The 22,500-nt window shown below is 33.5% G+C and overlaps 1 protein-coding gene across 43 annotated transcripts in view; it reads left to right on the top strand.

Moving 5' to 3' along the window:
• FOXP2 (forkhead box P2) overlaps nt 1–22,500 on the top strand; it is a 606,462-nt gene that overhangs the window by 575,366 nt on the left and 8,596 nt on the right. For all 43 annotated transcript variants that reach the window (XM_063667746.1, XM_063667751.1, XM_063667775.1 and 40 more), the window contains 2 exons: nt 552–621; nt 1,377–1,540. In XM_063667746.1, coding sequence (XP_063523816.1) covers nt 552–621; nt 1,377–1,540 — 234 coding nt within the window. The remainder of the gene's footprint in view (nt 1–551; nt 622–1,376; nt 1,541–22,500) is intronic.

The following is a 22,500-nucleotide window of genomic DNA, read 5'->3' on the forward strand; positions in this document are numbered from 1 at the left end:
TATGAAGAGATGACTTTAATGTATTTTATCTACTATTGGCCCTTGACTTTTGATTTCTATAGTCAAGTATGTGCAAATTTCTGCATTCAAGAAATAGTTAATCTATTATGTTGTCATTTAATTAACTACGGTAGTTTGTTATGTTAATTCATGGTGTTCTAGAAATTAACCATTAATTATTTCCTGATTGCATCAAATTGGTAATTGTGTTGTATATTTTCATTTTAAAAATTTTATATGAATGTTGTTGTTCTTGCAAATGAAACCTTCACACAGCTAGAAACAGGTTTAAAGATCCTCAAGGTCATGTCTTACTTTGCCTGCACACCATAGTCTAAAGTTTCATTTCTTATATTCCTGGATCAAGTTAATATGTATTATGTAAAGAGTTATATATTTGAACTCTATTACCTTATTTTTGTGGCCTTATATACATCCAGTATGGACTATTAGTGTGAGACAAGCCAGAACATACCTTTATAGCTGAGACTATTGATATCCACATGTTTTATATTTTGACATATAAATGATCTTTATATTTTTTTTTTCAGAAGTCCAACCTTAGTAAAAAATATACCTACCAGTTTAGGCTATGGAGCAGCTCTTAATGCCAGTTTGCAGGTAATGTACTTTCCCAGTTTTGTTGTATTTGAACCTTTAGGGCTTTTTTTTTTTTTTTTTGGCATGTCTTTGTATTTAGGTGAGATTATGATTGTTCTTAATAGTTGGTTTATCATCCAAGTTGTAGTACCTAGTACTATAGACAGCACTGGTTCTAATTCAAGCTACTTTTGATGTGAAGAAGCAAGAAGGACACCCTGTGGCAAAATCTGGAACATTCGGTTTTTCTGCAAATGCTAGATTGATAGAAGCTTTTGCAAATGCATGTGGCTATGCATTAATATTTATCCAGGCTGTCATAAATGATTTCACATCATAGTGTTGGGGAACATGGTGCTTGTGGCAAAAACTTTAAAGTTTAATTATAATATATAATTTTTATGCAGAGGAGGCAAATGTCAGGACTTCTTTATTTTGAGTTAAGTTCTGGTCATTTTTAAAAAGCAGAGCAACTGCTTATATTAAACTGGAGTATTTCATTACATGTGTGGATTCAACATTTCATTATGCCAAAGGTTGAAACATGAGTGAGAAAGTTTGCTGCAAGGACTATTGTTTATATTTTCACATCACACTTAATTTCCTTGCATCTCTGCCACAAGTAGCCAGTTAGGAATTTTTTTTCAATACATTTTCTTTTACTCCTTCTAAAATATCTGTTTCCTTATTGGAACCCATTAAAAGAAGATACATGTTTTAAAAATCATTTTAAATGCCATTTTGAAAATTGTTTTACACACTCTTCATTTCACTAGGCTGCCTTGGCAGAGAGCAGTTTACCTTTGCTAAGTAATCCTGGACTGATCAATAATGCATCCAGTGGCCTACTGCAGGCCGTCCACGAAGACCTCAATGGTTCTCTGGATCACATTGACAGCAATGGAAACAGTAGTCCGGGCTGCTCGCCTCAGCCGCACATGTAAGTGTGGTTAACAGACTCTCTAAAGGGAAGAATCTATATTAATATGCTTCTTAAATTTAGAATTTTTCTGAAGTTTTTACTGTTGTATAAGTTAAAAATACAAATGTAAGTGGAGTTAAATTATACCATGTTCATAATATGGCAAAGTTTATCAAAATCGGTTTTAATCCATCTTTTAGATTATCTCAAGTGCCATATCATTATTGTTCCAGCACTCCTCTACAGATTCTTAGTACTACTAACGTTCTCTTGGGCATAAAGCAGCGTCTAAGATGAATCTACATCTTATGGGTCATTATCACAGGTTGGTTTGTATGGTGCAATAAGAATATTCATGATGGAATAAGTTGTTATAATTTTTACTACTATTACAGGTCTCTAAACCATTTATGAACTGTAGTCAAGATATTGCCCGTTTTTATAAACCGTAAAATGCAAAGTTTAACTGTTACCCACAGTTTACATAGAAGCTAGTAAAGTGTAACTTTCTGCCTGTCTTATAAATCAGTGTAATTACATATTCAACTTTAATTACTGGTGCGTCTGTATTGGCAAGGTTTATATGTTATATTTTATGCAAGACTACGATTCCTATTAATATTTAGCAGCTAACTATATCATTAATTACTCTAAAATCTTTCCCCAACCATCTTTTTAATGGAGCTGAGAGAGTAGAAGTATTAAAAATTGATGTATTGTGGATTTCAGAAATGTGTATGACACTTTAAAAAATGCCTGGCTTTTTTCAACAGTGTCAAGCATATTAGTGTCTTGTTTACTAAAATGTGTTGACTGTGGTAGAACTGAGAATTCAGTGGAAAAAAATTTGAATCTGAATAATGAAGTGTGTACACCATTTAGCTGTCAGGATGAGTTGTAACTCATGTCTATACTTCCTAGAATTAAATGTCACATACTTCTAATTATTTTTATATTCTTATTTTTATATTGTCTTCCTTTATTTTTCCATTCAATATCTAGTAAAAGGTCTGAAAGAGAAATATACTGTTTATATGTACCCATTTTCACTTGACCTTTCACAGGATATTATTTTTGTTGTCTTTTTAAACATTTTATTCTGTTTGACATATTAATGTCTTTAAGATCATATGTCTAATTGCTTTATAGCACTTTTACTCTATCACCTTTGCAAAAAAACACACTGTGAACATTAATGTGTTTTATCAGGTTCTGAACCATTACTTCTTCAAAATGGAAAAATTTGTCTTTTGGAAGTGTCTTTAGATGTATTAAATAATACAAAAGAAGTAATAAAACTTGAAGTAGAAAGAACATGAATATATGCTCTTGAGAGTAGCAGTACTCTAAAACAAGGAAAGTGAGCAATCAGACAAAAGTTTTTATATCCGCGCTTTATCCTATCAGCCATGCAGTGGGTAGCTTGCGGCCTTTTACTTTCAGCAGTTCTCCTGAGTATGCTAATGCTCACTCCCTGTATAAAATGCTAAAACAATAAAACTTTAAAGAGCAAACAAGAGTTAGATTCTGTTTTCTGCTTTAAAAAAAGACCTATTTCAGAGAAATAAAAGATGTTCCTAATAAAAGTGTTTAAGCTGTTGGTGCAACTCCCTGTGCTCATATGCAGTATATAGTGGTTGTTATAAACTACCTATAGAGGATATGTAAACACTTATTTTTTAAATGTAATTGTCTGGTGCTAAAAATATTAAAATAAAAAATTAATGATTAATGAAATAGTTTATTAAACATTATATTTTAGAACCTGAAATAATAATTGGGCTAAATTGTAGCATTGTTAGATGGGTATTGGTTTTCATTTGGCAATTGCTACTTCAGATTTTTCATTTTATTATTAGAGTTTATGAAATATTTCAGAGAAATATTAGTATGTATTAGATAACACCTAAAAATTATACACATAATGTCCAGTATATTGCTGCTATGGGTTTATAAAGTTAAAATGTTCATAGTTAATATATAACACATTTTACGCACTATATGAATTAGTGCATGTGAAAAATACTTATGTTTATTTTCCATAGATAAAAGGAAAGCTTGTTGAAAATAGATTTCAGAAAAAATAAAAATTAAAAGGGGTGTAAATTGTCCCTTTTTCTAAATTATATCGATTATAATCAAAATTTTAATTATCTTGCAGAATATTGAGTCAATATTCATTCTTAAATCTGTTTCTGCTGCTGTCATTAGGTTTTTGCATAATAGATGTCAAATATTTATGGAATATTTCAGTATTCTCTATCTTCACCTTTATAAAGTTCTAAGATGCTTGTACTTAAACCATGTTATGTATTTTATTAGGCAAAGGAAGAAATATTGATATAATTCTCTCAATCAAAATTTGGTTGTATATAATTGAATGCATTTCAAAATACTTTGGAAATTAAACAGAAGTGAAATAATTTTTATAAGACATTTACATAGCATACTTATATCTCCTAAAATGAAGTCATGTTACTTGTTGTTTTAGAGGGGGGTAGTTATGCTGATGCAATTGTAAACAAGAGGAAGTAGGGCCTAGTGGTATCGGAATATAGGTTGTAACGCCAGATTGTCAGGGTTCCAATTCCAGATTCAATAGTTAATAGCCAAGTGGGATTGAGCACGTTACTTAACATTTCTTTCCTCAGCTTTCTCAGCTGAAAATGAGGTAAGTAATAATATAATGCTTCTTATTTCATAAGATTCTTGCAAAGAAATGAGTGCCTGGAACATAATAATTGCTCCTTGTGTCTCTCATAGTGCTGTGTAAATAGGTACTGATTTATATTACTTCTTGTAATACCTCACTGTTACTAAAAATGAGTCTATAAACAATATGAAAATATTTTTGTATTTTGCATTTTAATACTTGTTTCAAGGCACTCTGTAAGTTTGTGGTTAGTCATTGACAATTCATTTTCTTCTCCTTCTTTCTCCTCTTATAATTCATAAAGTAAGCAGATCCATAAAACTGAAACAACATGAGGCCGGGCACAGTGGCTTATGCCAGTAATCCCAGCATTTTGGGAGGGGAGGGCGGGAGGATTGCTTGAGGCCAGGAGTTCAAGATCAGCCTGGACAACATAGTGAGACCCTGTATCTACAAAAATAGTTTTAAAAATTAGTTGGGTGTGGTGAGTGCCTATATATAGTCCTAGCTACTCAGGAGGCTCAGGCAGGAGGATAGCTTGAGCCTAGGGATTTCGAGGTTACAGTAAGCTATGATCATGCTGTGGAACTCCAGCCTGCACCACAGAGTGAGACTCTATCTGTCTCTAAAAATAAAGTAAAAAGTGAAACAATATGACACAAGGATTTATTATAGGTAGCACATTACCTATATTTAGGTATCTGAAGTTATCTAGTTATCTGAAGTTTTAGGCAATGAACAACTCAAATAGAACAACACCAACCCAGAATCAGGGACATATCATATGTGTCTTGAAAACATTGAGTATTAGTTTTGACAGGAATTTAGAATATATAAGGGAATACAGAATTTAGAATATAGGAAGTGGGACCAGACTGCTGAGTGACTTAAATATCAAGCTATGGTGTTTGTTTCAGTCAATATACAGCTTGTTACTGTTATCAGCTTGACTTTGACACGCTCATAGTTATGCATTAGAAACAGTAATCTAAAAGTGTACTGAATGAACCATGACTTAATGAAACTCATGTATAGGAGGATATTCTGAAATTGGGAGAGACTGGAAGCAGAAAATTAATTCTTGCAGTATGTAATATCTAACATAAGTACAAGACTAGGAGTGGAGAGCAAAGAATCCCTATAAGAAGTGCTGTGAAAAGAAATACCAGAACAAGACAACCAATTGAATGCTAGGGAAAAAGAGGAAAATTGGGAAAATTCATAGCCACTTTAAAAGTCTGCAAAGAGAAATAGAGGACACAAGAAGCAGGTTCAAAAGGGAAGATGAAGAATTCAGCATTTTACTTGGGGAATCTAAGAACCTAAATATCATTAGATTCAGGAGAAAACACTGATGATTTTTTTGATTAGTCTTTTAATTCAACTCCATTATAGTAAAATTCTACGTGGTAGAATATGAATATATACCTGAGGTTGGTAGAGAAGATGTTTTTTGAGGTATTAGAAGAGTGAAATAGGTATGGTCTGGTTCTTCTTATAAATTGTGGAGAACAAGAGATGCCAAATTATCATTTATATTCCATACTCCACATTTTAACCCTTTTCTTCCACTCCAGTTTTCACTTTATTCAGTGTCCTGAATAAAGGCCTCTTCCAAATTAATGCATTTATTTCGCTCACACTATTTGAATTTCTGCCCTTTCCCTTTTCTGGTTCCCCTCTACTCTCTTACCTAAATTCTACCTTTCCTTACAGGACTAGTCCTATTTTTTTCCAAGAGGCTTTCCCAAGGAATTTTACTATCAGGACCATGCACTCTGCTCCACACTTCTAAAGAACTTGCTTCTTATACCACTATTTTGGACTAATACTTTGTGTACATGTGTGAGTGTGTGTGCACATACACATGCACGTGTGTTTATGCATACATCTGTGTTCATTTTGCAGATATCCCTACCTTAATGACAAGTCCCTTAAAGACAGAGATTATGTTTTAGACAAATTATAGTATAAGAAACCCCTAGCACATTCTACTATGTCAAGTAAGCATTCATTAAAAGTATGATACTGATTATGAAGAATCAAATTGGAGATTACAGTTAATTAGAAATGGTTTGACTTCACAAAGTAATACTTACAGGAGTATAAAATCCAGGGTTCTCCTAGAATCTTGACGAAGGAGAACAAAGGAGATTTTAGGAAGAACAGATGAGTAAATATAATGTTCATTTTTATGTGGGAGCTAAGAAAATTTTCTAAATATTGGTAGACTATACTTTTTAAGTTTTATTTTTAGTTTTAATTATTTAATTAATATGTATTTTATAACCATTCCAATTTATGTGAGTAAAAAGTGGCTTTCCACTTTGAGTAGAATGAGGCCCCTTCACCTCATTCATGATTATCATCTCAGACCTTGTTAAATTTTATTTACATTGTTGAAAGCAGATTGAAAACAATTATCAAAATTTATGCAGTATAAATCAGATGAATGTTTAAGGGGATTTCAGCAAAAAGTAGGAAAGATTAAAGCCAGGTGACATTGTATAGATTCTACGTAATAATTTTTTGAAACTTGTTTGACTGTTTTGACTCAACTACTTGTTGATTCAAAGTAAGTACTTGACTTTTAGAACATTTTTATTTTCTATTGCTGTTCAAAGAGTCCTAGAACCATCCATGGTATGAATAAAGGAAAACGATACTTCAAGTGTCCGAGCTGAGTATCATTACAATTTATAATATTGTTCCCTTATGCACCTGAATGCCAATATTCCCTTTTTCAGAGTTATATAGAATATGAACTAAAAATGACTAGCTTCCTATTTTATATAGACATTTACCTCTAGAAATGTTTAAAAGGTTAGGATTGATGCTGTCTTTAAGCTGAAATAATTTGAACTTACTGTCTTCTCTCATGTGTTGGACTTAAGTGAATGACAAGAGAAGAAAACATATAGACTAGACCTGGAAGATGAACGCATACTGATACAATCAGTCCATTTCCTGTCTACTTCCCAACCTAAGGCAAGAAGTGGAATTTAATGATGTACCCACCATGTTTAGTTCTACTCAGTTGTTTCTTTTTGTATTAAGTAATTGTTTCTCCTCATTCTCAATAAGTTGGTTCAGATTTGCTGTTCTTCCTCGTATAAAATGTTAAATGAGATTCCCATTTTTATATTTTCAAATGTTGTGTCTAGAGATCAAAATAAATATTCTTTCCTAGCTGGTTTTGTATTGAGTGCTTTACTCACAAAGCCTCCCATTGTCATGTCATTCCCCTTTCTGATTATTAGAGTCTCCTACTGTTGAGTTTTCAGATCCTTTCTTATATGTCATTCGTGACTCCTCTTAGCCTCTATGTCATTTCAAAGTTTTGCTTGCTAAATATTCTATATTCGTTGTAGGCAATTATTATTTTCTCCTGTTAGTAAAGCAAATATTTGAAGCTTGAAAGTTAAAAATCTTTTATATAGAATGTTAATATATTGGATATAATATAAGAAAATTAATTTATTTTGTCCTTAGAAGGCAAACTCTTAGGAGAGGAAAATAAAAGCCTGAGGTGTCATATAAAAGGAGTAATGTAGTATTATTTCAGAATTGCAATAGAGATCATAAGATTTTTTTTAATTTGCATGTCAAATACCTATTCAACACGCTCCAGAACTTTGTATACATCACATACCCCAGTCATCTTTACAACATCCTCTTCTTCTTCATAACCTCAGTTGTTAAATCATTTCAATATCATATTTTGGCCTCTCCTGTTGATAATATTTTGCCCCATAGATAGCCAAAAGGTGCTCCTAGACCCCCACTGGATTAAACAGTATTGAAAATCTAAACTTTGAATTGTCATAAAACATAATGAAAATATAAGTATATAATATTACATTTCTGCCTTCTATTCTCTTTGGCTGCCTTAAAATTTAAATTGCTATTTGTAGGCACATGTAGAATTTGCAGATCCTACATCTTTGGTTGCTGATATTTTATATAAAATCCCTACAGATCTTAGATCTCTCTGTGGACAAAAGCATTTGAAATTGGAGTGGCTCTGTATTTCAGAGGAAAGCAGTTGGAAGTGACTGACAACTTGAGCAAATGGAATGCTCTTTCTCATTGTTTTCATTCCTGTTAAGCCTGTACTATTTTTGCTGATGTTTTGGATCATTATGTTGCATTGCGAAACTCTAAACATGAAAGCTTTTTTTTTGCTTCACATATGTTTTCATAGATTTTTTAATTAACAATTTTTCAGTCAACTTTATTTTTTTTCTAACATTTCTGGTCCTCTTACAATTTTTCTTCTGATTTAATTCCATTTTTATTTAATCTCTAAACTTTTTGATTAACTTTGCTAGTTAGCTTTGAGATCTCTTTCCAAAGTGATTGTACAGAACTTATGATTATGCCAGCTCTTTATCATCTCATCTTTTTTTTTAAGTGCTACAAGTGTGGATCAGTAGCTGCTGTTCTTTTTTACATTATTCCAGTCCCCATATGTGGCACTTACAACTCATTCCAGTTCCTCTTAATAAAAAGATCCTCCCAGAGATACAGTGCCTTTAGCTAAAAAGTGTTATATCCCCACCGTGCCAATTGTGGAAATTTGTGGGTTCCTATAGGGTTTTGAAGGATTTTTATAGAACTATACAGATGATATCTGACATCCGTGGTGTGAATTCCCACAATTTAGGCAAAGTGTGTCAGAAAACTTTTAGCTGACAGTATTGTAGCTTACTGCTTCTGTTTTATATCTAAAAAAGGTACTTTGTTAGAAGATACAACTTCATTTGCACTAACACTAGTTGAGCCTTAAAAATTTCCTTTCTCTAACGGTCAAAAAACGATTACTGAATTGTTAAAGAAGGAATAATGCTTCAGTGTTAACTTTTTCCTACTTTCAATACCAGGGAAAAAAAAATGAAGTTCTTATGTACTGCTATGGTATTTTAATTTCAGCTTTCAACATAGGACTTGGGAAGTGGATATATGTTGGTAACCAGAGGCATTTAATAAATAAAGAGACTTACATAAAGTCAACTGTTATTTCAGAATATTCCTTTAAGTGAAGGTAATTTACATGATAAGAAATTATGTCTTAATGTATGTTAAAATTATGTGCATTTTGACTACTCTGGCAGAATTTAAAATTTACCACTCACAGAAGTAACATGTTATACTTGAATATTTCAACACCAAGAAACACAGGGTTACTACATTCCATAGCCAGTTTCTATCATTAGAATAGCATTAAATAATTTATATAAGCAACAGATGATCAAATCATTTCACATAACTACTGAAAGCTAACATTGTTTAGTTTGTTCAACATTATCTTCGTTTTTAAGACAAAATGGAGTAAAATCAGCAAGACACTTAAAAGGTAGGAGGACAAGTCATCATTGATCACACAATGTTATCTTACTATAAAAAAATGTATATTTGCAACATTAAATCTGAGGTTCCTTTTGTTAATTAGCAAGTCAAAGAAAGGACATGGTGCACTAGATTTAGAATAAAAAGTACATATTGTTGGCTGGGTGCAATGGCTCATGCCTGTAATCCCAGCACTTTGGGAGGCCGAGGTGGACAGATCACCTGAGGTCAGGAGTTCGAGACCAGCCTGGCCAATATGGCAAAACCCCGTCTCTAGTAAAAATACAAAAATTAGCTGGGCACGGTGATGGGGGCCTGTAATCCCAGTTACTTGGGAGGCTGAGGCAGGAGAATCGCTTGAACCCAGGTGGCAGAAGTTGCAGTGAGCTGAGATCATGCCACTGCGCTCCAGCCAAGGTGACAGAGAGAGACTCTATCTCAAAAAAAAAAAAAAAGTACATATTACTTTTACTCCTTATTCCATCTAATGTTTAGAACTAATAGAGTATATAACTAAGCAAAACTCAACTCAGGAGAAAACCAGAGTTTGAGTCAGTTGTGTGGTTTAATTTGAGCAAAGGAATAGTTTCAGCAAAGCAGTCAGTCTCAGAAATTAGGCAGACATAGTGACATGAGCAATATGTAGTCCAGATGGAAAGTAGCCTCTGTAAAGGTATTCCAAGAGACAGCTTCACCAGGAGCCAGCAGCAGATGGGTAACAACTCCAATAGGGCAGTTTGGTAATAGGAAATAGATAACAGTTGAGAAAAATGGGTAAGCCACATCCAAAAGAGCGGCCACAGCAGTAGGGCTCAACTACAGGACTTTGAGGTCAAGATCTTCGAGGAGCCAGAATGCAAGTTAACAAATGTAATTACAGATAAACTGGAACATACACCCCATATACTCATATTACCTATCTGATTTTTGACCGAAACTTGGTCCAACAAGTAAGGCAATAATACAATTTTTGGATTAATTATTCAAAGGAGAATTGGAGCAGCAGCAAGACTGACTTAACGGCAAAGTGTCAAGATGTGATTTAGACTTTATTTGTCTGGCCAACAGATTAGAACTATAAAGGTCCTTAGATCCACAGCTGAATGTTTATTGATAGTTTTCATTGATGAGACACAAACTGGAATGGTACCAATTGTATCTCAGTGGCCAACTAATTTGTTTCTGAGATTGGGCACAATATATTTGTACTTATCAATGATGAAAGTAATTACATCTATATTTTCATTTTATTACAGATGTTTTGGTCACAACTATCACTTTTATACAGTCAAATAGAGTGATAAATCCTGAAGAATTTCATTGTGTTTTTTAAAAATTGACTCTACAGCAAAACTATCTGAACTCATTTGGGAGTGAGCCTAAATCATGTAAAATCTAGTTCCTTTAAACAATATTGCATAAATTTAAATACATTTCAATATAATGTTGAAGGTAAGAGCAGGAAATTCTAGAGAAATGTTGATATACATATATATGCATGCAGTTTATAAAATTATATTTCACTGACCTTTACCCACCTTTTTGTTGTTTCTTTGGACTGATACTGACTTTTTTTTTCTTTTTTTTGAGATGGAGTTTTGCTGTTGTTGCCCAGACTGGAGAGTGCATTGGCACGATCTCAGCTCAATGCAACCTCTGCCTCGCAGGTTCAAGCAATTCTCCTGTCTCAGCCTCCTGAGTAGCTGGGATTACAGGCGCCTGCCACTACACCCGACTAATTTTTTTGTATTTTTAGTAGAGACGGGGTTTCACCATGTTGGCCAGGCTGGTCTCGAACTGCTGACCTCAGGTGATCCACCCGCCTCAACCTCCCAAAGTGCTGGGATTAGGAGCCACCGTGCCTGGCCGGACTGATACTGACTTTAAATGGAACTATATAACTCCACCATGGAATCAGATCTCTTGAGTTGTAAGATATAATTATAAACTGTCATCATTAAGAATGGAAATACATCTTAGAAGAGAAAATTTCATCACAATTATCTGAAAATAATATTCCTTTGCCATCAATGCTAAGTGGCTGCAGTTTTTAGAAAATAGACTAAGGGAGGATAACATTTTTATCCTGGCTTATGATGAAAATTAAAATTTATTTTGATATTTATCATTAGCGACGGAGAAAAGGTGTGGGAAATTTAGTAGGGCATTTTCTACTTATATCCTGGATAAAGGAAACTATACAGTTAATATGGAATGCAGAATCATTTGTTCACTCCAATTTTTGAATCCCCTTTTCATAATTGCACATTTCTGTAAGAAGGAATATTTTCGTTTTCATCAAGGGATAAGGAGGAGGATTATATCTGTAGAACTGAAGTGATAGTCTGAGTACTGTCCTACTGGCAGCTACTACATGCAAACTCATTCAAATAAAAACAAAGATCAATTCATTTAACACTAGAATTTTTATGTCAAACATTATTTTAATTTACCAAAGAGAAAATCTTGAAAGATAAGAAATGGGAATAAAGAACTACATAAGTAATAACTCTGTTGTATAATTTCTTAATTGATAAAAGTTAAGAACATCTTTTTTCATTTCTAGTAGTTTTAATTGGACATCTTTCTTATTCAGTCCTATAAATAAGAGCACTAAATACTTGTCTAAAATATACTTAAATTTAGAATATAAAAATCTAAAGTTTTGTGGAGAAAGCCTGGTTTATCCTTTCCAAAGAATAAAATCTTAAGTAGAATGAAATAATTTATTTATGACTGTATAATTAACTTTAATTACTCACATTTAATTATGTTATCCTTAGATCAGCTCTCATTTTTTAAAACTATTAATATAATTTCTGTTAAAAGTGAGCTTTTCTACTTAAAACTTTAATGTCACTTATATTATTAGCTTTTTTCTGTGATATGTTAAATAAACTAAAACATTTCCCAAGTGGAAAAACAAAATATTACTCTAAAAGTTACATAGGTTTAAGGAATGAATTGTGTATCATTTCAACTTGACTTCACACAAATGGAGATAACTAAACTTGTCGTTTTCATGAATCTACCATCAAATTCCAAAAATAATTATATAATTTCCTTTATATATACTAGAAAGAAATGAGTAAAATTGAATTCCCATAATTTCCATTTTTATATAAGCTTCCTAAATGAGCATCAGTTATTTTACCAGTTTTCCTGTGAAACTTTGTCTTTGGAAAAAAAAAATTACTTTTTTTGTATGTTCTGTTTGACAAGATAATATTTTCCAATGTATCAGTCAGTACAGGTTAGCTACTCAAAAGTAACAAACGAAAACAGAAGTTAAGCTCAGGAAAAGACATTTAAATAATCCTGTGCTTATATTTTGAATTCATTTTACATCTTGAAAACAGCAATGTTATAGAGTAAGAATGAGGGTTTTGCCATAGGCAAATTGGAACTAATTTGAATGAAAATTTATTCAATCACTTATGAAATTGATAAAGTGCTAATCATGTATTTATTTTGAATGCTTAGATACAAAGAGTTATCATCATTAATTCAATAATCTTGTGCCAAGTACTGAAGATTGTAGATGGTTAAAAGAAAATCTCATCTTTTTACGGCATTTTTTTAATCTAGAAGGTTTTGATGCTATTTTGAGAAGTAGTCTAAATCTATGCATATCAATGTAGAACATATGACTATAGCAATACTCAGTCTATTTTGATATTTTTAAATGTCATTAACAGGACATAACAGTATATAAGAGGCAAAGAAGAATTCATAGGATTATAAACATTTTCTTTATTTTATTATTATTATTATTATTATTATTATTATTATTATTATTTTGAGATGGAGTCCCGCTCTGTAGCCGAGGCTGGAGCGTGGTGGCGCAGTCTCGGCTCACTGCAAGCTCCGCCTCCCCGGTTCAGGCGATTCTCTTGCCTCAGCCTCCCGAGTAGCTGGGACTACAAGCATACACCACCAGGCCCGGCTATTTTTTTATTTTTTTATTATTTTTTTTTTTTTTGTATTTTTAGTAGAGACAGAGTTTCTTCTTGTTGGTCAGTCTGGTCTCGAACTCCTGACCTCAGGTGATCCACCCGCCTCGGCCTCCCCAAAGTGCTGGGATTACAGGTGTGAGCCACTGCACGTGGCCTAAAACATTTTCTATTGGAGCTAATTAATGTATTCCACGTAAGTTAAAGGTATCCAATTAAGTAGAAATAAGGATCAAGACGCTTTAAAATCAAGGATTTGAACAAATCTGTATTGAATGGGTAATAGATGCGTAGTTCAAGGCCTACACGTATTTCAGTATATTTAATATGTTTCTCAAAGTACTATATGTGTAAGTTCATTTGACAGGTTAAAGATTGCTATATTGGATGAAATAAAATCAGTTTCCATAATAACACTGAAGCATCAGAGTCCTAACACTGTTTCTGAGGATAGCTTTTTGAGTGTTCTCTGGGGAATAACATTTTTTAGGTAATGATCCATGATTACTATAGAAGTATATTATAACCTTCAGGTGTGCTAGGACAGGTGACAAGGCTAATCATATCTATAGGGTTTTTTAACAAGATGTATTTTTTTTGTAAAAAGTTGGTTATTACTTTTAAAAGGTATGCTATTTGAATGTATTGAATGTTTTCTCAAATAACTAGAATTATAAGAAGAAAAGGTGTAAGGGAACTGCCTGCAATTAGTAAACCACATAAAAACAATTTTAATCTAGTCTAAAATTTAGTCTTGCTTTATACATGTTAGATAAAATTAACATCACATTGCTGGAAATTGCCCATATTGTAGATATGAGTCATAAATTTTAAGTTTTTAGTAACAGCATTTGTTGATATTTGTCATAAATGAGGTCAGGAGATTGAGACCATCCTGGCCAACATGGTGAAATCCCATCTCTACTAAAAATACAAAAAATTAGCCGGGCGTAGTTGCGCGCACCTGTAGTCCCAACTACTCAGGAGGCTGAGGCAGGAGAATCGCTTGAACCCTGGAGGCGGAGGTTACAGTGAGCCAAGATCACGCCACTGCACTCCCGCCTGGATGACAGAGCAAGAATCCGTCTCAAAAAAAAAAAACTTAAGACTTAAAATCTTTATTGCTAACTTCATGGAATTAATAAACACTACATTTCTAAGAAGATCTGATTGAATTTACATTGTGCCAGTGAGTCTCTCATCAGTGATGACAGTATATAAATATTCTAGTCATTAACATTTGCTAGTATCTAAATAAGCAAAGAAGAGAAAACATACGATTCTACTGTTTAACATCTATTGACTTAAATTTTGAACATCTCAGTTTAAGCGAACTTTATTCATAGTACTTTTTTATTCTAAAGAAAAATAGGAACTGTTTATAGAACCTTTGACTTAGTCTTGAGTAAGGAGAAAATGAATAAAATTTACATTCCTCTAGGGAATATACTGTGTGACCACAATCTAAAAGGATAAACTTTCCCTTTATAATTTGACTGCTTTAGGGTATAGGCAAGCATTAACATTACTTCTGCTGTTCATTAGTGCCTTAGGTACTTGTAAATTTCACAACAAAAGCAACACATATCTTTAGGCAACAAATTTGTTTATCAGTATATCAGTGTAGTTAGTCCTCTGTGTTTTTGGAATATACCATTAATGAGGGTGCCTGTAAAACGGTGAGTAAACTAGTCAACTGCTACTTTGCAATGTTTTCAAGTAGAAGCTTGCGAAGTTGAATGACCCATAGATGAGTTTCATTCATTTAAATTGGATAAACATTTATTGAACACCTATTGTGTGCATCGTACTCTGCTAGAAACTGTGGCAGATGATCAGTGTCTACAGAGGTAAAACTCTAATAGAGGGATAAGTACATAGGTAGTAACAGAGACCAAGTGAAGGAATGAAGAGAGTTGCAAACAAATTGTGAAGTCAATGACGTAAGCATGCACATGAACACGGGGAATTGGAAAAGACTTCATGAAGGATGTAATTTTGAGTTAGGCTTAACATGAAGTCAATTTTTAGATTGAACTTTATGAAATTATTCATATTTGACTTTTTTTTCCTAAAAAATAACCATCTTAAATATTTCAACCTAGTATTCAGCAGAGATGAGGAAAGGCAGGATACATGTAAAGGACATGAGGAGATGAGCAAAGATGACTAAAACATGGGTTTCATTCAGAGAACAATGACTCCTTTGCCTCAGGACGGGCAGCGTGCCTGGATGGGAATACCTGTAAGATGAGATTGCCCAGGAGTTTGAGAGCCATATCTTACAGCTTATTAATTTCCAAGCTGCTGATATGGTAGGGACATGTCTTAAAGTTTACCAATTATTTGGAGATGCTTAGCAAGACCCTCAAGGGTATATGTTACCTACTTTTAAAAAGCCCTACGTGCTTTCTTTTTTGCTACTTCTCTCTTGAAATAGGTGACTCTTTTTTTTTTTTTCGCTTGAGAAACTAGCAACACACTTTATGCCCCTTCCTTCAATATTCAGTTTTAAAATACATTTTTTCCTTAAAATGCTATAAGAACACAGATGAAAAATTAAAAATAAGTAAAATGTCCGGAGACCACACATCAATGTTATTGTGGCCATTGCTGTTACTAGCATCTTAATCACAGAGAAGACTGTGGGGGAATTTGTTTTCAGAATCTTTTCATCTTCACTTTCTAATATCCAAACTTTCTGAGATTCGCTTTCATTGTTCCTGGAGCAATCAAAATAACAAATAGAAAGATTCATAGAGGTTGCTTGAGAGTCATGAAAAGTTCAGATGTATTTTAACTATTTTATTGATTTTTAACTTTCAGTATTTTTGACAGATTTAGGCTCTTCTGTCTCCTTGGTAGAGCATAAAAAGAAGTATTTCATGTACATTGTAAATTTATAGAGTTCAGTGATGCGATCTCAGCTCACTACAACCTCCACCTCCCAGGCTCAAGCAATCTGCCTGCCTCAACCTCCTACATAATTGGGATCACAGGCATCCGCCACCATGCCCGGCTAATTTTTATATTTTTAGCAGAGATGAGGTTTCACCATGTTAGCCAGGCTGGTCTCGAATTCCTGACCTCATGTGATCTGCCCGCCACGGCCTCCCAAAGTGCTGGGATTACAGGCGTGAACCACCATGCCCGGCCTACATTGTAAATTTAAAAGTAGTAAATGCAAAACCTTTTTACTCCACAACCTATAAATTCTTCACTTCTTTCCACCATTTCTAATCCTACCACCTTAGTGGTCTGACCATCATTAACTTATTACATTGTTTTAGTAAGTTCCCATTCGGTAACGCTACCTGCAGTGTCCCACACTAAGCCTATATTTTGCAAATTCATCTTCATAAAACTCTTCTACCTTTTCATTATCCTGCTCAAAGACCATCAGTAGCCTTTGGGAAGAGATTAAATTTAAATATCATGAAATGCAACTCAAAGGCCTTCTCGTCATCTGACCTCATTCTGCTATTCTAACACACACACAAACACACACATTGTCACCAGCCCTCCTTCCCCCATGCACTCTCAGGGTTCCCATAACATGTCTATGATTCTCCATTTTCCCTATTTCTACTTGGAATGTCCTCTCTCTCATCTCTGCATAATAAAAATTTTCACCTATTACAAAGCCTACGTGAAGCTACACCACTCTCCTTCACAGAGCATTCACTGATTGAATTGTCAGAATTTATCTCCCCTTTTATAATACTTTACCTACTGTGGCATCGATCACATTCTGCCTTGTGTTAAAGTTACTTGTATATATGTCTTACCTCCTCTATTAGACTGAAAACTTGATGATAACAGGAACCATTGTCCATGCAGCCCCTATCCCAGAGGTTTACACACAGTGTCTATTGACTGGATTTTTTTTTTCAACTTCTAACAAGAAGTAACTTTTATCCTCCTAGAAGTACTTCAATTTCAGTTACTGACTTTGTACCTCTGTCAGGGAATAATAACAAACTTTATATCTCTCCATTACTCAATACTTCTTTTCCTCCAGTTGTCTAAAGAAGTTCCAGATATGTTTCTAAATCTCACAAATGTAAATTAAATTAAATTAGGAGCTGACTATGCCTTTTTAAAGCAAGAAACATAAATTGGTGTTTTTTTTTTTAGTAAGGAAAAGGTTGTGTACTGAAAGGATCAATTAAATTTGAAGTCTTCTATTTCATGGATAGAACAATTTTTAAAGCACTTGCAATGAATTCCTGGATTCTGGTTTGCAGAAATATTCATTATTTGCCAAATGGGTAATTTGCATTAAAACCAAAGTTGATGTTACTTCAGTGCCCCCTTAAAGGAATGTGATGTTTTATCAGGCTTAGAAAAACTGCTACCGAAGTAGACGTAAGTCCCTTCTATCTGTGACCTTCTATGGCAAAGGTTTGTACTCTTTAATCTGTAATAATACAAGTACTTGACATATTTTAGGTGCCCAGTAAATAAATGAATCGCTGGAAAGACTATACCCCTTACACTCCTGCCTTAAGCTATGTTAAAAATTTACTGGGAGGCTGAGGCAGGAGAATCTCTTGAACCCGGGAAGGCAGACGTTGCAGTGAGCCGAGATCGCGCCACTGCACTCCAGCCTGGGCAACAAGAGCGAGACTCCATCTCAAAAAAAAAAAAAGTTGAAGAAAGTAGTGCATAAATTTCAAAAGAAAGTAGTGCATAAATTTCAAAACAGTTGGGGAAAAATGGCATAATGAATGTCTGAACCATCTAGAGGAAATCTTCAAATCCAGAAAGGGGATTTTATCACTAGGATAGTCAAGAATTTCTCTTTTATTTCCATCTGAACTTGCTCTTACTTTACTGTCTTTAATGAATTATATTAAGAATACATGTGTTTTAATGCTGTTAGAACATTGGCATTCTTCTTAGAGGCAGGTAAGTTTTCCAATTGTTAACTCCTGTATCACTTAATTGCTACTTTTCTTAGGACACTTAGGGCTGGCAATCTTGTACATTTATTCTTCTTATACTAGACTACAAGTTCTTTGATAGATATTAAAAGCCTCACTGTGCCTTATATATAGAAGATACTCAATAAATTTTTGTTAAATTAATGATTGGCAATAGGAGATAATGTTAATATGTTATTGGCTTTTCCTGTCAAAGTGAGATTGATGCTCTTTACATCATTATAGATACAGGGGACTTGACTCAATCCACAGCATAAAAGAATTCCTGGAGGAAAATTTTACTTTCTAACGGGCTTATATATATTGCTACATCTCTTAAAATTTTCATTATTTAGTCATATTAAGTTAATCTATTTAAGATTTTTCTAGCTATATGTATATTATCAGAACTTCATAAACCCCAATGTGCATAGCAAATGTGATGCAGGTCTGGATCAATGCATGTGTGTTAATGATTTTAATGACAAGCTAATGATGAGGCCTGTGATGGATGACTGAGGAGAATAAATGTAGGAGCACTATGTACAGAGCATTGCAATGATGGCTCCTCTACTTTGAAATTTACTTTCTTCTATTGATCTAAAAGTGATCTGAGACATAACCTGGCCATTTAGCTTAGTATTTTAGTGACCCAGAATTTGTTGGTAAATAATTTTTTGAAATAATTATAGCAATATGTTGTGTTATTTTATTTCCTTTTATTACCTTAAATATACTTTTAAGGAAATGTGACTAGTCATTAATAACTCTAATGCCAGGCATCTGATATGTGAGGCACATATATCTGTTTCATGACTTTTTTGATACAGTAATAAAAATCTCACTTTAGGAAGAGGTACTGAAATACTTTTAGAGCTAATGAAGCTCATACAATGTTAAAAAATTAATTTCTGTATTTATACCATACTTTCTTCCAAAAAAGGTTATAAGGTTATTATATATTATGACTATGTTCAGTGTTTATTGATCACTTATGATCCAGGCACTATTTCAAGTGTTTTACATATATGCAAAATAATTTAATCCTTATAACGAATGTATAAGATAGTCACTTTTTTCCTTCCTTTATGGGTAAAGAAATGGAGATACAGAGAGGTTAAGTAGCTTTTCCAAGGTTGCATAGCTAGGAAGTAAAGGAGCCAGGCTTCAAAGCCAAGTATTCTATCCTCAAAGCCCACTATATTCTTAACCACTTAATCACTGCTGTGTGACTAAAGATTATAAATGAGATGCCTAAACTATTCAGTATTACTTTATACCACACTTAGAAGTTAATCAAAATACTAAATACGTAAAATGTATCACGGTAAATTATATTCTTATAATTAAAAACCTGTAGATAATTCTACATGGGAAGAGGATTCATAATGAAGAATTGGTGAGCACAGAAGAGAGTTTCTTTAAAGGGATTCTTTTATTTTATTTGAATTGTCAGGGATGTTTCTATGTTGGAAAGAAGCATTTTTGTAGAAGAAAACCTAATTATCCTATGGTAGTATAACACATGGCACCTTGAAGAATTTGCAAAAATGAACACTACAGAAATATCCACTTTTTCTTTCAGAAATAAATTTAATGGCTCTCATATCCTATAATGGGGCAAAAAGAGAAAGAAATTGCTAATGGTCAGAAGAAGAGACTAATTCTCTATTCATCCTGCAACCCACAAAAGACATGTGGTTTCATTGTGTTCCACTTCTTTTGAGTTGGCATATAACTTGACAAGTGAAAACATGGAGCACTTTGAGATCCAAAAATGAGAAACCTAATATAAATAGAGATAATTATAACAGAAATTTTATTTTTATTGAAAAGTATTCCACCAATTTATAGGCATAGGTACTATAACTTTCAAGCAGTTTTATTTTCTGGAATGTTGAAACTTCTCTTGCTACTTTTTATTTCTTTCTCTGATATTATATTGATGGCAAATAGATCTTTTAAAAATTGAGCATTAATAATTATTGACTTTAGTTTGCTTTATTTTAGGAAATTAGCAGCCTAACATTGTAGCCATTGGGGAAAATTTTATTTACAGCTTTTCCAGCTCTGATACCTTTTTCACTAGTTCTGAATGGAAAATATTCCAAGAATACTTAATTTCAGAGAGATATCTTCTCTTTTAGAATTAGTACAATGAAACTCTTAATGCTTTCATGGCACGTAATTTATTCACTCAACATGTATTTACAGTGTGCTATGTGTAATGTCTCCTAATCTGTGAAGTTCACAGTCTGCTTGGCAAGATAAAGTATAGCTACCAGTAGAAAGAGTTAAGTGACAGTGCATGTGATTAAGGCAATATGGGGTAGCAGAAATAACAAGGTTCCAAGAAACATTCTAGAGGCCAGTGTGTGTGTTAGTCTTTGCTGTGCCTGTATGCAGACACTTGGACAGTCACTCCTTCACTCATCTGTAAAATGGGAAGTCAAATAACAATATCCTTACATTAGATCCAGTTTTAGGATTCAAAGATTCTGTAGTTTTGAGCATCAGAATGACGAAAAAATGCTTTGAAGGTTCAGAGTAGATCAATGAAATTTGGACAGGTCGAAGTCTTTAGGAAGTAGACACAGTGTGAGTTGATCCTTAAGTGGTAGACAGGATGTGTGTGAATAGGCAGAACAGGGTAGAAGGATGTTCCATGTATACACGGAGAGTTGAAAGGGGAAACAGTGTGAGTCTCCATGAAAAATGTCTTGGAGTAGGAACTGAGCACAATGTTTCTGGGATGATGTTTTGAGTCTGGAATGGAAGTTATTATTCAGAAATATTGTTGTACGTAGATAGGTGGAGGTCAGATCATAGTTTATTGAGAATGGCTGAAGGGTTTTGGCTTAATCCTATTTCAACCCCCTGTGTCTCGGTTCAGACATATTTTTATATAGGGCAGTGGCATAATGAAATAAATAAAGTTCTTGCATATTAAAATTTTCTGAGACTACAATAGAACATACCTCTTTAGTCATTCTTTTAAAAAATTTTTCTTTATGTGGTTTTTTTAGAGACAGGGTCTTGCTTTGTTGCCCAGGCTGGCATTCCTCCCACCTCAGCCTCCCAAGTAGCTGGAACTACAAACATGGCTTCTATGTGCTTGTTTCTAAATAATACATCCTACTTGTTATTCCTCTTTATCAAGAACTTGAGATTTTTCCACAAGGTTCTTTATTCAAATAAAACCCAACCCAGAAATGTTAACCCACATGAACCAGATGCATATGATATTGCAGTGCTTTTGCTGAGGAAACAGTTGAAATGCAGCAGGGAATTCAGAAACTGTCAGAGGAGGGGGACCTCCGAGGTCTTCTCAAGTGTCCTGAGTATATTGAAACACACTCCTGCACAAGAGCTCACATCTGTATCTAAAACTATGGGATGCCCAAAATAATGCTTATTGACTTGAAGGCAGTCACCTAGACCACTGCTAGATATCTGTGTATGTGGCTTGACAGTAACTCAATATCTATTTAGAAATACTCAGCTATTAAAGCCTGAAAGTTTTGAATATTCGCAGGTCATTTGTGAGACCTAATTAGAAAAAGGTGCTATTATATTAACCTTAGGAGTTTATTCTAATTATTTCCAGCAGTTAGAGTTTAGCATTCTCTAAAATGTTCTGAATCCCAGATTAAACCAAGAAAATCTAAAATTATAAATTCAACTTATAACTATTATTAAATCAAAATGTCATTTTTTATAAAAGTCATTAAATGAGTATGAACTTTCACGAGTAATCTCATTAGAATTCATTTGTATATTTTAGAGAGTACTTTGGGAATATTAACATTAGATTTAATAAATGTTTAAAATTCTGCACGTGTCTACATGATACTGTAATATACTAGTTGGTTCATCTATTATTTTACTCAAACTATTGTCTAGTTCAATGAACCATTTATTCAAAGTAGTTGTTGAGTTCAATTGGTAGATTTTTTTTTTTTTAGTCAGAATAGTTGGATTAGTCTTTAAAATAACACTGATGAACATCTCTTATGGATTTAGGCTTTACTATTCTGAAATCACCTATGGGTATACACTCATACACAAGCACACATGCTTATGTGCAGATCTTTCCCC

Source organism: Pongo pygmaeus, chromosome 6, assembly GCF_028885625.2.
Source record: "Pongo pygmaeus isolate AG05252 chromosome 6, NHGRI_mPonPyg2-v2.0_pri, whole genome shotgun sequence".
Taxonomy (NCBI): Eukaryota; Metazoa; Chordata; class Mammalia; order Primates; family Hominidae; genus Pongo; species Pongo pygmaeus.